We start from the raw sequence: 17,339 nt of genomic DNA, 5'->3' as shown, positions 1-17,339 counted from the left end.
GGGTAGGTATTTATTCCAGTAATGTTTGCATATATGTTAACAGTTTGCTTTTTCTTTTCAGCCATTCAATATGGTTTCACTACAATATTTGTTGCAGCCTTCCCACTGGCTCCATTACTTGCATTTCTGAACAATCTATTTGAAATCCGATTGGATGCCAGAAAGATGCTTGTGCTTCAAAAGCGACCAATACCACGAAAAGCAAAAGATATTGGTAATTTTTCAACAATGTTTGTGTTGTTACATGGAATTGAGGGTGCATACAATCCAAAGACAAAAGTTTGAAAAACATATGTATGCAATGTAGTTTAATGTGGTCAGATGTTATAGTATTTTTCACCATCAGCCCCCCTCGATAGCCCTAAACCTCGAAAGCATTGTGACAAATCTAAGATCTGAAGGTTACAGTTCCATGGGGTAGTGACAGTGATTCCCTGATATTTCTGTGATTTTGCATTAGAAGATGGCATACATTGAATATTCCTGCTCAAATATAGTTTGGTATATTCAAAATTATTATCTACAACATATAAAGTCATAAGTTATTGCAAACGGCAACACTAGATGCAAGCATACTATATTTATTCATGCAAAAATAAAAGTTCTAAGAATAAAGTTTTGTCAAAAAGTAGGGAGTCAATATCTCCACAAGTAAGATTTTTACAAAAGGTGAAATCCATACTTTACCATTACTTCACAACCGCATTTGTCATGTTGGAGACTATTTCTGTCAATCCCTCTTCGAAAAGTAGTGTAAACTAAGTTAGAAATATTTTTATTATTAAGTATTTTTTGTGAATAATTAAGAACCTCATGGAGATGAACATTAACTATTAGAGTCACGGAGAATCGTACAGCATTAAAAAAAGACACTTAACCCACAATGTCTATGCTGAACAACAAATACCAAACTACACTAATCCTATTTGGTCCATGGCCTATTATGCCCTGACATTTTAAGTGCTTCTTAAATATTCTGAGAGACAGTGCCTTCACTACCATCTCAGGGAGCATAATTAATTTTTCTACTATCTACTGAATGATTTTATTTTCTATCAGTTCTCTTCTAAACCACTTACTCCTCACCTTAAATTATGCCATCTGGTCTTAGATGTATCTGCTATGGGGAAAGACGCTCATGATCTACTCTATTTGTTGTGATTTTGTATACCTCAATGAGATCCCCCTCCTCTCAGCCTCCACTGCTCCAAGGTAAACAAATCCAGCCAGTCCAGTCTCTTCTCAAAACTGAGACTTTTCATCCCAGGCCACAGCCTGGTGATCTCCTCTGTGTCCCTCCAGTGCAATACTGTTGATCCAATCGTGCAGTTACCAGAACTGCACACAGTATTCCATTGGTAGCCAAATTAATGTTTTATAAAGTTGCAACAAGATTTAGATTTTTAGATTTTATTGTCATGTGTACTCAAGTACAAAAACACAGGAATACAGTGAAAAGTGTGTAATATCGCCACACATGGCACCATCTTCGGTATCAAGGTTAAAAAGTTAAGCATTCCTTCATAGAAAAGTAGAAAAATAAAGAAATAGGTAATAGTTTACATTAAAGTCTTTCATAGTTTAAACTAGGAAAATAAAGGAATAAATTTAAAATTCAGCAGTCTTTGGTGAGTTCTCTGCTTATTTTGTTGCTGCCACTGCAGAAACTGTCAATGTAGGTGAAATGTCACCTCTCCAATCTCCCTCAGTGGCACGGTAACATGCCTGGGTAGGATTCACTCGCACACCTAGCCAAGATACTGTCATGAGCCACTGAGAAACCAGCTGACGTACCCGCATAAGACCAGGCTGAGACCATGCCCAGTGGAGAGACCATGCCCAGGAAACACCATGAGCTGCAGAGAGACCAGGCTGAGAGCTGTCGTGAAACCAGGCCTGGGATTTATCACGAGCTGCCGAGAGACCAGGCCGAGAGCTGTCGAGAAACTAGGCCAACACCCACCACAAGCCACGAGAGAGCAAGCTGGGACCTGTCATGAGCTGTGAGGGAGTAGGCTGGGACTGGGCTGAAAGTAGCCAAGAAACTAGCTGACCATGAACTGTGAGAGACCAGGCTGAGACCTGCCACCAACTACCGAGTGACCACACTATACCCTCCATGAGCTTCAAGAGACCAGGCTGAGAGCCACTACGAGCCACCGAGCGACCAGGTTGACCCACCACAAGTAACCAAGAGACCAGGCTGAGACACATTGAAAGACCAATGGGGGGAGAAAAGCGAAGGAAACAGAAGGAGCGGAGGAGCTCCACTTGGAGCATCGTATTCCACCGCTATCTTGACTGGAAGTAGATAAGACATAAAGACTTCCTTGCTCCAATCTTTTATACCCTGGCTAATGAAGACAAGCCTCCATATGCCTTCTTCACTCGCCTATCTACTTGTGCCGACACATTCAGGATCTATGGATTTGTATGCCAAGCTCCCTTTTTCTTCAGTATTCTCAAGGGACCTACCATTCATTGTGTACATCCTCTTATTAGACCTCCCTTATCTGCACACTGAATGAATTAAATTTATCCAATTCAAAAACAAAAATCATATATACAAATTAACAGGTATATGATTTCCCTCAGTTTTCTCACAGTACAGAATACCACTTGGCAGCACAGCATGTAAAAAATGTGTATAAAAATTAATGAACATAATTTTCCTCGTGTTCAGAGCAAATAATTCATCCCAATCTTCCCTTGATAACATAATCATATGTCAGTCATAACATTCCACAAAAAATGATCTTCTGTGCCAGCAAACACAGAGAATAACCTACGTTTTCTGAATGGTTTGACAACAATCTCTATTCTGATTTCGTCCTAGGCCCCTACAACCCACTTACATAGTATTGCTAAATTCTGACACTTATTCCATCTCCTTTGGTGAATGTCTTCTCTCCACCAGTCATTCAGTCATTCCACATTTTCCTACATTTGAAGGGCTTGCTTGGAGAGATATCCAAATGTTGAGCAAAGTTGGTTGGACTAATGAAAATCTAACTTGAGCAACAACATCATTGACAGGGTACAATTTGAATATGTCCCAAATGAGGAGACTTTTTTTCTTTACATAATCTTCTTGGGTTGGAATCTCCAAACTTTCCTCAGCTGTGTTTTCAAGGCACTTTCATTCATCCTTTACTGTGGATGAGAATGACTAGATTTTGGAATTGCTGTTTCAGCTTGGATTTTCTCTACAATATTGAAGAAGTGACATAAGCTCTATCCCATTAGAAACACACAACTATGAAGCTACACTTTTCATGGCCAGTCATCTTCCCCAATGCTGTGTTTTCTCCAACTGTTTGAGCTACTGGCATGTCAAAATTCATTTATTCATTCATGTTCACAGTACAATTTCTTTCCTTTTTTTTAATCAATGTTTGACTATAAGCCACTGTAATGTAATAAGTCTGTAATTAAGTTCCACTGGGAGACTGTGAAATCTTGGTCTTCTGTCACTGTACAAAATTGTTTCTCTTCACAAATGTAATACACCATCTATGGCTGGTTTTGAAATCTGTAAGGCCTAATTTTCTTGTATGTTTTGGAGTAAAGATCCAGGTAGATTCTCATGAAAATGAGAACCCATGAGTCTATCCTGGCAATTTTCAGTTCCCTATTTTGTAACTTCATTTTCCAAGTCAGGCCACAGGCCTTGCTTGCCTCTGGACACTCAGCTTTCAGCATCTGCCTAAGCTGTGCAAAGAACTTCATTCAATCTCTTAATATTCTTTTCCAATACTTTCAATGCTGTAATCACTTCACAATTACTTCTCTGCTCTGCAGCCAACTTTAAAGTTCAGAATGGACTGTGAATCAACAATTCCTTCTTGATAACAAGTTTCCATAATAGAGGCAGGATTGAAGGTAGGCACTGCATATTGGTGAGGTAGTGTTGTTGATATCACGTGTTGACCTGTGCAGACACAAGGAGAAGAACCGTTGCATTCAGCATGGATTATATTAGTCCATTTGTAATAAGGTCAGTTTCACTTCAGTAGTGAGTGGGTCTTAAGTACATTGTTTGGAACTAATGGCCAAAAATCCAAAGTTAACTTTTAAACAAGGTTCCTGTGGCACAACACTTGTTGCACCTTGGTAATCTGAAGATGACCCATTTGTGCCTGCCTGTTAGCCAGCTCATCATCTATCCATGCCAGTATGCTATCTGCTAAAGCATCAGCTTTTATTTTCTGCAATAAACTTTGATGTACTATTCTGAAACTCATTAAAGTCATTTATGTACACTGTAAATACTGAAGCCCAAGCACTGACCCTTGCATGACTGCCACCCTGATTACACTCCATCATCCAGAATGGCTTGTCAATTCTTTCTCTGTTTGCTTTCCAATAGTCAATCCTTGCTCAACGTTAATATATTTCCATAATCTTATGTTTCAACCTGTTGCGTGGCGCTATATCAAATGCCTTCACAAAGGCTAAATAAATCAAATCACTCATTCTCTTTTATTTAACATGTGATAATTTCATCACACACAATTTTCCTTGTCTAAAATGGTGATTTTTTAAAGCTGCTCAATATTGACTATCCTCTCAATTTGGTGCCACCCATTATTTGATAAATTCTGTTCAGATTGTTATTGTACACAGCAATGGCTCTAAAATTGAGTCTTGTGGAACATCACTAGCCACATGATTTCACTGTGAATAGCTACCTGTTCTTATTCTGTTTTGAAGTCAACACTTAATTTATCTAACTACTTGTTCCTTGAATTCATATTCTGTAACCTAGGTTATGCAATACCTTTTATTGAAGTAATTTGAAAATACAGATAAGTGACACTACTACATTATGATCGCCTACTTTGTCACCTTATTGAAAGCTTCAATAAAATTCATTGAGCAAGGTTTTCCCTTTTGAAATCCATATCATTCATTATGAATTCACATGTTGTGAACACTGTTCAGAGATTATATTTGTGGATGATCAGATCTAGTTGCTGTCAATGTACTGACCTTGGATGTCTCCAGCTCATTGGTTTGTGCTAGTGACACAAAGTTCAAGTAGTTTTGATCCATTCTCAATTTATAGTTCCCCAGCACAGAGAAGGTGGAAGTGGGTGAGTCATCCTTATTGTTCATGCCCACTTTTGATTTAAATCCCCCAGAAAGTATAGATGTTTGGATTTTGTGTTTCTGTTGATAGTTGTAGTTATTGGAATGATGTCAGCCAGGTGGACCTCATGAGTTCTCTAATTAGTGCTGTTAACCTGGTCCAATCCGGGAGCCCTGGCTGACAGATATAAATATAAATATCAAGGGTTCTGCTCACTCTAGGAGCGGGTTCTATGCTAGCTGGGTCAGTGTCATGTATTATTCAAATGTAAATAAAGGGTGACTTGGTGACGGGATAGCAACCTTTGAGGAGTTATTTCAATCATAATGTCAGACCGCTCACTGTACTGGACTGTCACCTCTGTGTTGCATCACAGCTTTAGAGCAAAAATCATCAGGAAGTTAACTGGCTCTGTTTGAGAATACATTTTGGACCATTTGTAAGGGTTCTAACATTGAGAGTTGTGAGTTCCTTATGCCAAAGCCTACACCTTGTTCATGCATTTCCTCTGAATTCTTCCCCCACCAGGAAAATGTGCTGTTTTTTTAAATTCGGTGTTCCATTCTCAGAACACCTTTGGCTTTTGGAGTGAAGTAATGTCAGTGTTCAGCTGATCATGTTCCATATTGAACAGGGCTATTCTGTGCATATTATTGACCAGCTGCTGCAGAAAAATCTTATGACACAGTGATTGTGTCCCTACTTCTAGGCAAGAAGGTTTGGGTTCAAGTCCCACCTCAGGGTCTAATGTCCTTATACCATCCAAATTTTGATCTGATCTCATGAAGGACCAAGTTAGAGTATATTGTGCCCTGATGGTCATTGTTTGAGTCAAAGCAGCAATCAATATTGACTCAGAACCTCATCTCCCTGATAACATTTATTTTATTGATCAGTGTCATTAGCTTATCTGTCCTGTGCATGTGGTTCTGACATTTCAATTTGCCAACTTTTCTTTAGGAGCAAATTACTGCAGATGCTGGAATCTGTATTCAAAACAAAAATACTGGAAATCACAGTGGGTCAGGCAGCATTCCTGGAAAGAAGTAAAGTAATGTTTCAAGTCTAGATGAGTTTTCATCAGAGCTGATGTGTACTATCAACACCCTTTCTCACCCAGCACTCCATTTCTCCACTTTTGCATAAATGCTGCCCCCTGCATGTCAGCTCTGATGAAGAGTCATCCAGAACCAAAATATTACATTGCTCTCTCTCCATGGATGCTGACTGACCTGTTGTGATTTCTACTTTAGTTTGTTTTGTTTTGTTTGCTTAGTGTGATTCTGTCCTCTTAAAGTCATAGAAAAAACATGGAAACAGATGCTTCAGTCCAACTTGTCTGCAGAGCTAAAGGGACATCCATTAACCACCATGCTGTTTTCTGTCCCTCAGACAATTTCATATCCATGTGTCTCTTTTATTTCATGACCTGTTATTTTAAAGTCGCTTTGTACAGTGACACCTTTTGGAAAATCCACATACACCACATCAACTATGTTGCCCTCTTCAGTCCTCTCGATACCTCTTTAAATGAAATCTAGCAAATTGATTATACAAAATTTATTCTTAAGAAACAGTGCTCATTCTCTCTAATTAATCCACATTTACACGTGGCTATTAATTTTGTACCGAATTCCTGTTTCTAGAAGTTTCCACAATTTTAATTGACTCGCTTGTAGTTGCTGGCTTATCATCTGACAAATCAGCAACTTGCATCTGGCTTACCCTAAACTCGTACTCAAATAACCAATCTAATGGATCCAGAAAGCTATTATCACCTCTAGAAACTTGTTAAGTTTAGCTAACTCATTGCAAAAGAATACTTCAGTGGCTGCAAAGTGCTTTGTTATGTCCCAAGTTCTATGATATAAATATGACTCTCCTTTTCTCTTCCCTCTCTAAATTACAGTCAAGACCTCAATGTACGGGCTCATTGGGCTAATCAAACTGGCTATTTATGCACTGGCATGTAATTATTTTAATATACTACAGAAGCCAAAGTGTTTATGTTGTTATAATGCATATGATCATTAGAAATCATGTTAGGGCAAAATAAAATTTACTGATACCAAACATATCAGAAAAAGTTCTTTATTAGTTATTTTTGAAGTGCTATACTGTGTGATGTAGATAAATGTGAAGAAATAAGCTGTGCATTGAGAATCAGATGGGTACATGAAATAAAGTATGGCTTTATTTTGCTCTCTAAAAGTTGGCATATATTTTTGGACTGTTTGTACTTCTACCCTGTGATGACTTATTTTAGTGTGCTCATTAATTTTTATTTAGCCGATGTAAACTTTTGTTCAGGAAGCAACAATTGTAGGGAATCCAAGAATCGTGAGGAATACATGCATTAAAAAAGTGTTTAATTGTTTAATTTTTGTTGCCACTGTTGGCAAAGTAAACAGTGATTTGAAATGAATTGCGATCAACACAGCATCAGCAATTAGATCCATGTGATACCAACGATCAAAGTGATGGGCATGGGTAAGAGACAGAGGTGGGAATGAGCAAATACAATATCAGGAAAATGTTTGACGGTAATGTAGTTGATGTGATGAACATAGGAAACTCTGAAATATAAAAAGACTAAGAACATGAAGATCAGGGAGCACCTGATAATTGACACAAAGTTGACGAGTGACATAAGCAGGTGAACAATGGTTTTTCAAACCAGAACCAGATTCAGGGGTTTTTGGGACCACTGCTTTTCTGGATATATTTTAGCAATCTAGACTTTGTGTCAGGGCACAATTTTGAAGAGTTGCAGATGTGGTTTGGGTAAAGTTGATGAGAAAATTTGCAAGTTGGAGAAAGATCAGGAGGTCAACAACCCCAACTGAGCACTAACTTTAGCAAAGCAGCGGGACTGACTTACTGGATGTAGCCTCAGCTACAGAAGCAGTAGATCTGTTCAGTCTCCTCACTGAAACCTTCCAGAAAGAGGAAGGTTTCCACCACCACACTCCAGTTCTCACACATGTTGTCTATTATCTCTGCACTAGACAACCTTATTCCAAATCAAAACTGCAAGCACCGATTGAAATAGATGGATTGTGATAGATCAACACTCTTGGAAAAACACAGTAGCACAGTATTGAATTTACAGTGAAGAAGTTTAGCAAAGCTATTGACTTATTTGTCATGGATTAAGTCCAAATATTGATGCTACATACTTTAACTACTCAAGAATGGGAAATGAGCAATTCTGACGCTTATGGATATACTTCTTTACCTCTGGAGGGAGGGGAAGTATCCCAGTTAATAATTAATGCAAAGATGGCTACCCAGTACAAGAACAAGGGTAACACAATGATTTTTTTTAAGCTATCAAAGCAGCACTCTGCAGAACATGATGGGAAAAGTACTTGACCTTGTTGCACTCAAATGCATCAAACCTGAAATTCCATATCTTTTCAGAACTAAAAGATTTACAGTTGACAGCTTAGAAGTTTTTTGTCTTGCACTCAGCAGGACAAACACAAGAATGCTAAATTTCAAACAATCATAACAACCTATACTACAACAAAGATTTGTTGGCAAGTTAACTCTGATTGGATGAGGCATTGCTATAGAAAAAGAAACAGGGAACTTTAGGCTTCCCCAAGCTCTTGGTAATTCAAGAGGTGTAAGGCATGAATGTATACCTTTAGTTTGCTAAGAACGAGTCCTTGCACATGAATGTATATCACTTCTAGCAACCAAAATGACATGCTGTTTAACAAAACAAAGAACTGCTGATGCTGTTTAATTTGATCATTGTTTGTAATAGGTAGGATGAATTGTACTTAACTAGACAATGCCTGCAAAACTTAAAACAAAACATTTACTGTCAGATGTGATTCTAGAATTCTTAATCCACTTTAATTGCAAATATGTCTGGTTCCTCCCAACACATGAAATGCCACCAGGTGGCCCTTTGTATTACTGAAATGGTGTGCTTTACAGGACAGCTTAACATATTTTTAATAAGATTTCTCTGTCTTTGTGTTTAACTCTCTTTATAGTCTCCTGTTCTGGAAGTCTATTTATTTCTTTGCTATCAATATCTTCTCTTACTTTATCCTACCTTCACAATGATTATTTGTTATTACATTAATTAGCTTGATTAACATAAATTTAATATTTATTATTTCTTGGTCCTAGTTTAGAGAGTCAAGAAGATCTTAATATTGACCAATTAACTGAATAAGCCTGTGGTAGTAAATAAAATTATACATCTGTATTTCAGGGATATGGGTACGCCTGCTGGAGGTGGTTGGTGTGTTGGCTGTCATTGGCAATGGATTGGTGATCTCGATCACTTCAGATTTTATCCCTCGATTGGTTTACAAGTATGGATATGGGCCATGTGCATTTGGAAACAGTTCAAATGTTAAGTGAGTATACAATCTGAATTACAAAAGCTTTGTGTCATATGTTGTAATCTATTTGCCAATCAGCTGTAACAGAACAGAAAGAGGACTTTTTAAAACTTGTATTGAACTGCATGTTCAAAATACAATCTTATTAAATACACATTATGGTTTATATTTTATGAGCCAACACAAGGATTCAAAACCCAATTTCTGATTGCTAAAATGCTACCTCAGTCACTTAAACAGCCCATGTCCAAATGCAGCAAACCTGCACGACAGCCACACATAGGCTGAGAACTGACCAGTAACATTCATGCCACGGAAGAAGAGAGAATCTAAATGTCTCCACTTGACATTTTACAGCATTACTATCAGTAGCTTCCCTATTATCAACATCCTGGGCATTACCATTAACTAGAAACTGAACTGCAATACAATACTGTGACTACAAGAGCATGTTAGAGGCTAAGAATTCAGAAGTGTTTAATTTACTTGACTGGATAAATGCAGCTCCAACAACACTAAAGAAATGCAACATCATCCAGAACAAAGCAGCCCACTTGATTGCCACCTCATCCACCACCTTTAACATCCACTACCTTTACAATGACAGCATACCATTACCAAGATGTACTGCAGCATTTTGTCATGGATCCTTCAACAGCATCTTCCATGAAGTCTACCAACTAAAAAAAGGATAGAAGATGCACAAGAAAATCATCAGCTGCAAATTTCTCTTCAATTCATGCACCATTTCCATTTGGAACTGTACTGTTCTCTCACTGCTGAGTCAAATCCTGGAACTCTCTAACAGCACAATGGGTACTTACACTGTAAGGATGGCAGCAAATCAATAAGGCAGCTGACTACCAGATAACTAAGGATTGATAATATATGCTGGTCCAAGTCAGCAATGTCCACTTTCACAACCAAATAAATAATTAAAAAGAAAACAGGTGATGGCATCAAAATCTTTTTGACGATGAAAGGTCTTTCTCTTTTTCCCTGAGACCTTATTGGAAACCCACTCCTCTCACTGAAATAGCAACATGGAAATGGTGAGATATTTTTGATGTGCAGACTTCTTAAAAGTTTAGTTCTCTGTGAAATATGGATCAATTATTTTGAATATAAACATCAAAGATATGATACAGGAGTACAGGCAACAGATTCTGTCAAAAATGTCTAGGTGATACACTGTTTCTGTGTGCTAATATATTTTCCCTCAAACGCTAATTATACTGCTGATTTTTTTGTTTACCTTGCAGCTGTATGATGGGATATGTTAATAGTAGCCTCTCTGTGTTCTACGTGGAAAACTTTAAGCAAACAGATCCAAAGGACGATGGGTTAAAATCATTTGGGTTCCAAGTAACATATTGCAGGTATGATATTATCTAGTCTTATCCCTGTATACTAACATCAAATAGCATAATCTCTTAACCTCTTTTCATGACTCTATTAAAGACCACCAATTGTCACATTGTTACTTCATGACCCATTGTAAGCATCTTGCATATGGAAGACTAAGTGTTGGAAATCATTTGATCGGACTGCTAGGTCTCATTTTGTCCTCATTCAAGATTCACATATTTGCTTTATGTAGCATGCATATATTGATAATTACCAGAAGAAAGAATCTTTTATAACCTCAACTAATTTGGCAAAGACCAGGGATACAGAAGTAATTTCTGATGGGGAGTCAAGGATTAGAAGGGAACGTCTCATAAATTAGAGATATATTTCAGCAATAAAATTAGGCAACATTTCTACACATAGGCAGAATTTTGAAATTCTCTCCACAAATGGCAATTAATGCTTGATTAATTGTTAATTTTAAATCTGAGATTGATGTTTTGTTAATATGATTATTATTAAACTAACATAATTGCAGCATAGCAGATGGCCATTTAACACATTGTATCTGTGCTGGCTCTCTACAAGAGCAGTTCATTAATAAGTATAAATATTAAAAGATATGAGATAAAGGCACGTAGAGTTATGCTCAGTGGTCTACTCCTGCTTCTATATTCTAATATTCCTATGTATCTTTTGATCAAAGTAATCCTCAATGAGGAATTTGTTTCTGTTCTCTGAATGTAATACTGGCCATTCCTTGTTGAGAAGGTAATGGTAGGTTAGATGATTACCTACAGTGTGGAAACAGGCCCATCGACCCTCCGAAGAGAAACCCATCCCCCTATATTTACCTTTGACTAATCCACCTAACACTACAGGCAATTTAGCATGGCCAATTCACCTAACCTGCACATCTTTGGACTGTGGGAGGAAACCCACGCAGACACGGGGAGAATGTGCAAACTCCACACAGACAGTTGCCCGAGGCGGGAATTGAACCCGGGTCTCTGGCGCTGTGAGGCAGCAGTGCTAATCACTGAGCCACCATGCTGCCCCATGAGCCACCTTGCTGCCATGGTATGCTGCTATCTTGCACTGCAATAGTCTTTTGACAATGATAAGACCTGAATTTTAGCTAGGAAATTCTTTGAATTTTAAGGTGATATTGGTCACATGACAACTAAGATTCTTGTTGATAGTGATTAAGTGCTGGTGATGTTATTAAAGATGTTATTGGTGGATTGCTGCAATGCATTTTAAAAACCTTTCTTATCACAGAAATGTTCTTTAACTGAACATCAAAAATTTGGAGACAACACACTGGAAAATGTTAGTAGACTGGAATCACTTTGTTTTTTATTAATTTGTGGGATATGGGTGTTGCTGGCTGGCCAGCATTTATTGTCTATTCCTAGCTGCCCTTGAGAAAGTGGTGGTGGGCAGCCTTCTTGAACTGTTGCAGTTCACCTGCAGTAAGTTGACCCACAATACTATTAAGGAGGGAATTCCAGGATTTTGAACCAGCGACAGTGAAGGAACAGTGATATATTTTCAAGTCATGACGTTGAATGGCTTGGAGGGGAACTTGCTTTGTCATGGATGGTGTCAAGCTTATTGAGTGTTGTTGAAGCTGCACCATCCAGGCAAGTGGGGAGTATTCTATCACACTCTTGACTTGTGCCTTGTAGATGATTGTTAGGCTCTGGTGAGTCAGGAGGTGAGTTATTCACCATAGTATTCCCAATCTCTTACCTGTTCTTATAGCCATTGTGTTTATGTGGCAAGTCCAGTTGAATGGTCAATTGTAATCCCAAGAACATTGATAGTGGGGGATTCAGTAATGGCAATTGCATGTTAAGGGGCAGTGGTTAGATTGTCTCTTATGATCATTGGTGATGGTCATAGCTTGGCATTTGTGTGGCACAATTGTTACTTGCTGGAAATGTGTTGCTGGAAAAGCGCAGCAGGTCAGGCAGCATCCAGGGAACAGGAGAATCGATGTTTCGGGCATAAGCCTGTTCCCTGGATGCTGTCTGACCTGCTGCGCTTTTCCAGCAACACATTTCCAGCTCTGATCGCCAGCATCTGCAGACCTCACTTTCTCCACAAATGTTACTTGCCACATGTCAGCCCAAGCCTAGATATTGTCCAGACCTTGTTGCACTTGAACATGGACTGCTTCATGTCTGAGGAGTTGCAAATAGTGCTGACCATTGTGCAATCATTGGCGAACATCCCCACTTCTGACCTTATGATGGAGGGAAGGTCATTGATCAACCCGAGGGCTGAAGATGGTTGGGTCTAGGCCACTACTCTGAGGAATTCCTGAAGGCTTGTCCTGGAGCTGAGATGACTGACCTTCAATAACCCACAACCATCTTCCTATGTGCCAGGTATAACTCCAACAAACACATAGTTTGCCCCCAGATACACACTGATTCCAGTTTTACTCGGGCTCCTTGATAACACACTCAGCTGAATGCATGTCAAAGGCTATCATACTCTCACCTCACCTCTGGAACTCAGTTGTTTTGTCCATGATTGATCCAAAGCTGTAATGAGGCCAGGAGCTGAGTGGCTCTGGCAGAACTGAAACTGAGGAGAGCAGGTCATTATTAAGCAGTGCTGCTTGATAGCACCTGTAGATGACACCTTTCATAATTTTACTAATGATCAAGAATGGACTGATGGGAAATCCAAGATGGTGGCGATCTAGTAGGTCTGCTCTGCTGAGTTCTGCACCATAACCCAGGCATATGGTGCATTTACCCTCCCATTTTTTTAGCAAGTGTGGCAAAATTCAGCAGTCTTAGGTCCCCAGAATTGTTGTGTATTAGGTTTGTTGATCAGGGAAGATGCCCGAGGGAAAAGGGCCATTTGATCATAACGGTCTTCATGAGCATTCCTGTGGACTTACCTGCATAGCAGAGTCTAGTCTCGGAGTTCATGAAACTCCGAGAGAGAATTGAATCAACGATGAAGGAGACCCAGACCAGGCTGGAACCAATCTCAGCCAGGCTGCAAAAACATGAACAGGAGATCCAGCATCTCAGGCAGTGCTGGAGGAGATGGAGCAACGGACCATGGCTTTGGAGAACATGGCAGAATCCTCGGCAGGTCAGGTTTAGACCCCGGAGAGGCAGATACGGGCCTTAGTGGAGCAGGTCGACGACCTCAAACACCAAGGCTGACGTAGAACATCCATCTGATCAGGCTGCCGGAACGGGAGGAAGGAGACCAGCTAGTCAGCTTTATGGAGCAATGGCTCCCGCAGCTCTTGGGGCTGGAGGTCGAGGCAGCCAGGTTTGAGTTGAGCGGGGCCAGCGGTTCATGGGTTGCAGTGTCCCCGCCTGGTCCTAGTGCAACTCCAGCACTACAGAGCTAAGCAAATGGTGTTGGAAGCTTCCGGAGCACTGGGGAAAGATCCACAGGCCATGGCATACAAGGGATCAAAAATTATGTTTTTCCAGGACATTTCTGCGGCTGTGATCCACAAGAGGAAGGCCTTTGATGAGGTAAAGAAGGGACTGAAAGACTTGAATATTCAATACTCTGGCAGATATCCGGCAGTGTTACGTTTCAGCCATGGACAGTCCATGTATAATTTTGACTCATCAGAAAAGGCAAAGGACTTCCTGGACACTTTAAAATAGACTGGCTGGTTCAAGTAATATGGACAATAATGTTTTCTTTGTATTCTAAATGGTTTACCTTGTTTACCTAGTTTTGATCTTATTTTTCCCTTTTCTTTCTCCCCTTTCATTTTCTTTTTTTATTATTCCCTTTTCTTTTCTTCTGTCTTTCTTGGTCTGGGATGGGGGAGGGTTTGGGGTTTTTTTAATCAGTACTGACTGGGGTCAAAGTACACGTGGGACGGGTTGAATGCCCACTTCTAATTTTCTTGTTATAAGACACATGTTTTTTTACTTTGTTTTGCCTGGGTTTGGGACATGGCTTCAGCGAGAAGGAGCCATGGAGGGGTTAGTGGGTCATGTGAATGCCCCCTGTGGGCAAGGGGGACAGTCTCTTATTTGTTTTATGTTGGTTAATTGGAGAAGTCGTTTTTCAAAGTTTTGCTTTGGTAGTTTTTGTAGTTGTTTATACGAATCTTTTACTGTTTTTACTCAGCATGTTATGAGTAGGGTTCTTCCTCTCGGAGGGGGGGGGGTGGTGGTGGGTCATGGGCTGTCTTTGGACGGTATGGCTAATTGTTCATTTAAATTGTGTGCTTGAATATTAAGGGGAGTCAGTCACCAATTAAGAGAAAGAAGAACTTTCAAGCCTTAGAAAAGAAAGGGTCGATGTAGCCCTGCTGCGAGAAATACATTTAGGCGATAAGGAACATTTAAAGTTACAGCAAGGAGGGTTTGGCAGGGTGTTTTTCTCGTCCTTTAATTCTAAAAGCAGAGGAGTAGCTATACTCATCTAGAAGAATCTCTCATTTCAGCTGATAGACCAAATTAAGGACGAATATGGGTGATTTGTGACCGTCAAAGATTTGATACATGGAGAGGAGTACAGGATTTTGAATGTACGTTGCCCCCCAGCACACCCCCTCAAATATGGAAGGATCCATTGGGGCCTTGGAGGGAGGTGAGTGGGGAGGTGTGGGCGCAAGTTTTGCACTTCTCGCGGTTGCAGGGGAAGGTGCCGGGAGTGGAGGTTGGGTTGTTGGGGGAGGTGTGGACCTGACGAGAGAGTCACAGAGGGAGTGGTCTCTCCGGAACGCTGATAGGGGTGGGGAGGGAAATATAACCCTGGTGGTGGGGGTCTGTTTGAAATGACGGGGGATGATACAATGTATCCGGAGGTTGGTGGGGTGGAAGGTGAGGACCAATGGGGTTCTATCCTGGCGGTAATTGGAGGGGTGGGTTCAAGGGCGGAGGTGCAGGAAGTGGAGGAGATGCGGTGGAGAGCATCGTCGACCACGTCAGAGGGGAAATTGCGGTCTTTGAAGAAGTAGGCCATTTGGGTTGGTCAGTAGTGGAATTGGTCCTCCTGGGAGCATATGCGGTGGAGGCGAAGGAATTGGGAATATGGGATGGCGTTTTTACAGGGGGCAGGGTGGGAGGAGGTGTAATCTAGGTAGCTGTGGGACTCGGTCGGTTTGTAGTAAATGTCTGTGTTGAGTCAGTCACCCGAGATAGAAATGGAGAGATCTAGGAAAGGGAGGGAGGAGTCTGAGACGGTCCAGGTAAATTCTGCAACTGCAAGAAGTGCAAAACTTGCGCCCACACCTCCCCTCTCACCTCCCCTCACCTCCCTCCAAGGCCCCAATGGATCCTTCTATATCCGTCGCAAATTCACCTGCACCTCTACACACATCATTTACTGTATCCGCTGCACCCGATGTGGTCTCTTTTACATTGGGGAGACAGGCCGCCTACTTGCGGAACGTTTCAGGAAACACCTCTGGGACACCTGCACCAACCAACCCAACCGCCCCGTGGCTGAATACTTTAACTCCCCTTCCCACTCCACCAAGGACATGCAAGTCCTTGACCTCCTCCATCATCAGTCCCTGACCACACGCACCTGGAGGAAGAGCGCCTCATCTTCCGCCTAGGAACCCTCCAACCACACGGGATGAATGTAGATTTCTCCAACTTCCTCATTTCCCCTCCCCCCACCTTATCTCAGTCCCAACCCCCGGACTCAGCACCGCTCTCTTGACCTGCAATCTTCTTCCCCACCTCTCCGCCCCCACCCCCTCTCCGGCCTATCACCCTCACCTCCTTCCACCTATCGTATTCCCAGCGCCCTTCCCCCAAATTCCCTCCCCCCTACCTTTTATCTCAGCCCGCTTGGCACACCATCCTCATTCCTGAAGAAGGGCTTATGCCCGAAACGTCGATTCTCCTGCTCCTTGGATGCTGCCTGTCCTGCTGTGTTTTTCCAGCACCACATTTTTCAACTCTGGTCTCCAGCATCTGCAGTCCTCACTTTCTCCTCCACAATATCTGTGTCTTGTCTAATACAAATGATTAATTTATTTGGTTCTTTCTTGGGGTATAAAATCACTTTTATGAATTTGGAGGCCATGCCTCCAGGGAGTCTTGTCAGAATACCCGACCAGAGGTGGAATCGATTCCCTTTCAGATGGTCACAGGTAGGCTTCCATTACTTAGGCATTTTTATTGCTCCGGCCTTTGATCAATTATACAAAGCTAATTTTGTGCAGTTGCTGGAGAAGATAAGACAGGACCTTTAGTGCTGGGAGGCTCTTCCAATATCTTGGTTGGGTAGAATAGCTCTGGTTAAAATGAATGTTCTTCCTTGTTTATTATATCCCATGCAAATGTTGCCTTTGATGCTACCTAGGCAAGCGCTACGGAGGCTTAACAGTTGGTTCGGTTGTTTCATCTGGCGTCACAGGCAAACTCTTATTAAGCTTGCTAAATTGCAGCTTCCATGGGGATGGGGTGTGGACTTTCCAGATTTTAAGAAATATCAATTAAGTTCCTTATTATCCTGTGTGACTGTTTGGGCCTGCCAGGACTCAGGGTCAATTTGGCTGGACATCGAGG

General features: G+C 40.9%; 1 protein-coding gene across 2 annotated transcripts in view; it reads left to right on the top strand.

Moving 5' to 3' along the window:
- Positions 1-17,339, top strand: part of LOC122557905 (anoctamin-9-like) — a 133,943-nt gene that overhangs the window by 94,737 nt on the left and 21,867 nt on the right. For both annotated transcript variants that reach the window (XM_087996675.1, XM_043706110.2), the window contains exons 20-22: positions 62-214; positions 9,327-9,474; positions 10,722-10,838. In XM_087996675.1, the coding sequence (XP_087852801.1) occupies positions 62-214; positions 9,327-9,474; positions 10,722-10,838 (418 nt within the window). The remainder of the gene's footprint in view (positions 1-61; positions 215-9,326; positions 9,475-10,721; positions 10,839-17,339) is intronic.

Source organism: Chiloscyllium plagiosum, unplaced genomic scaffold (assembly GCF_037043375.1).
Source record: "Chiloscyllium plagiosum isolate Xiang-an unplaced genomic scaffold, Cpla_swu_hap1 HiC_scaffold_18, whole genome shotgun sequence".
NCBI classification, from domain to species: domain Eukaryota; kingdom Metazoa; phylum Chordata; class Chondrichthyes; order Orectolobiformes; family Hemiscylliidae; genus Chiloscyllium; species Chiloscyllium plagiosum.
This window is presented reverse-complemented; position numbering and strand designations above follow the sequence as displayed.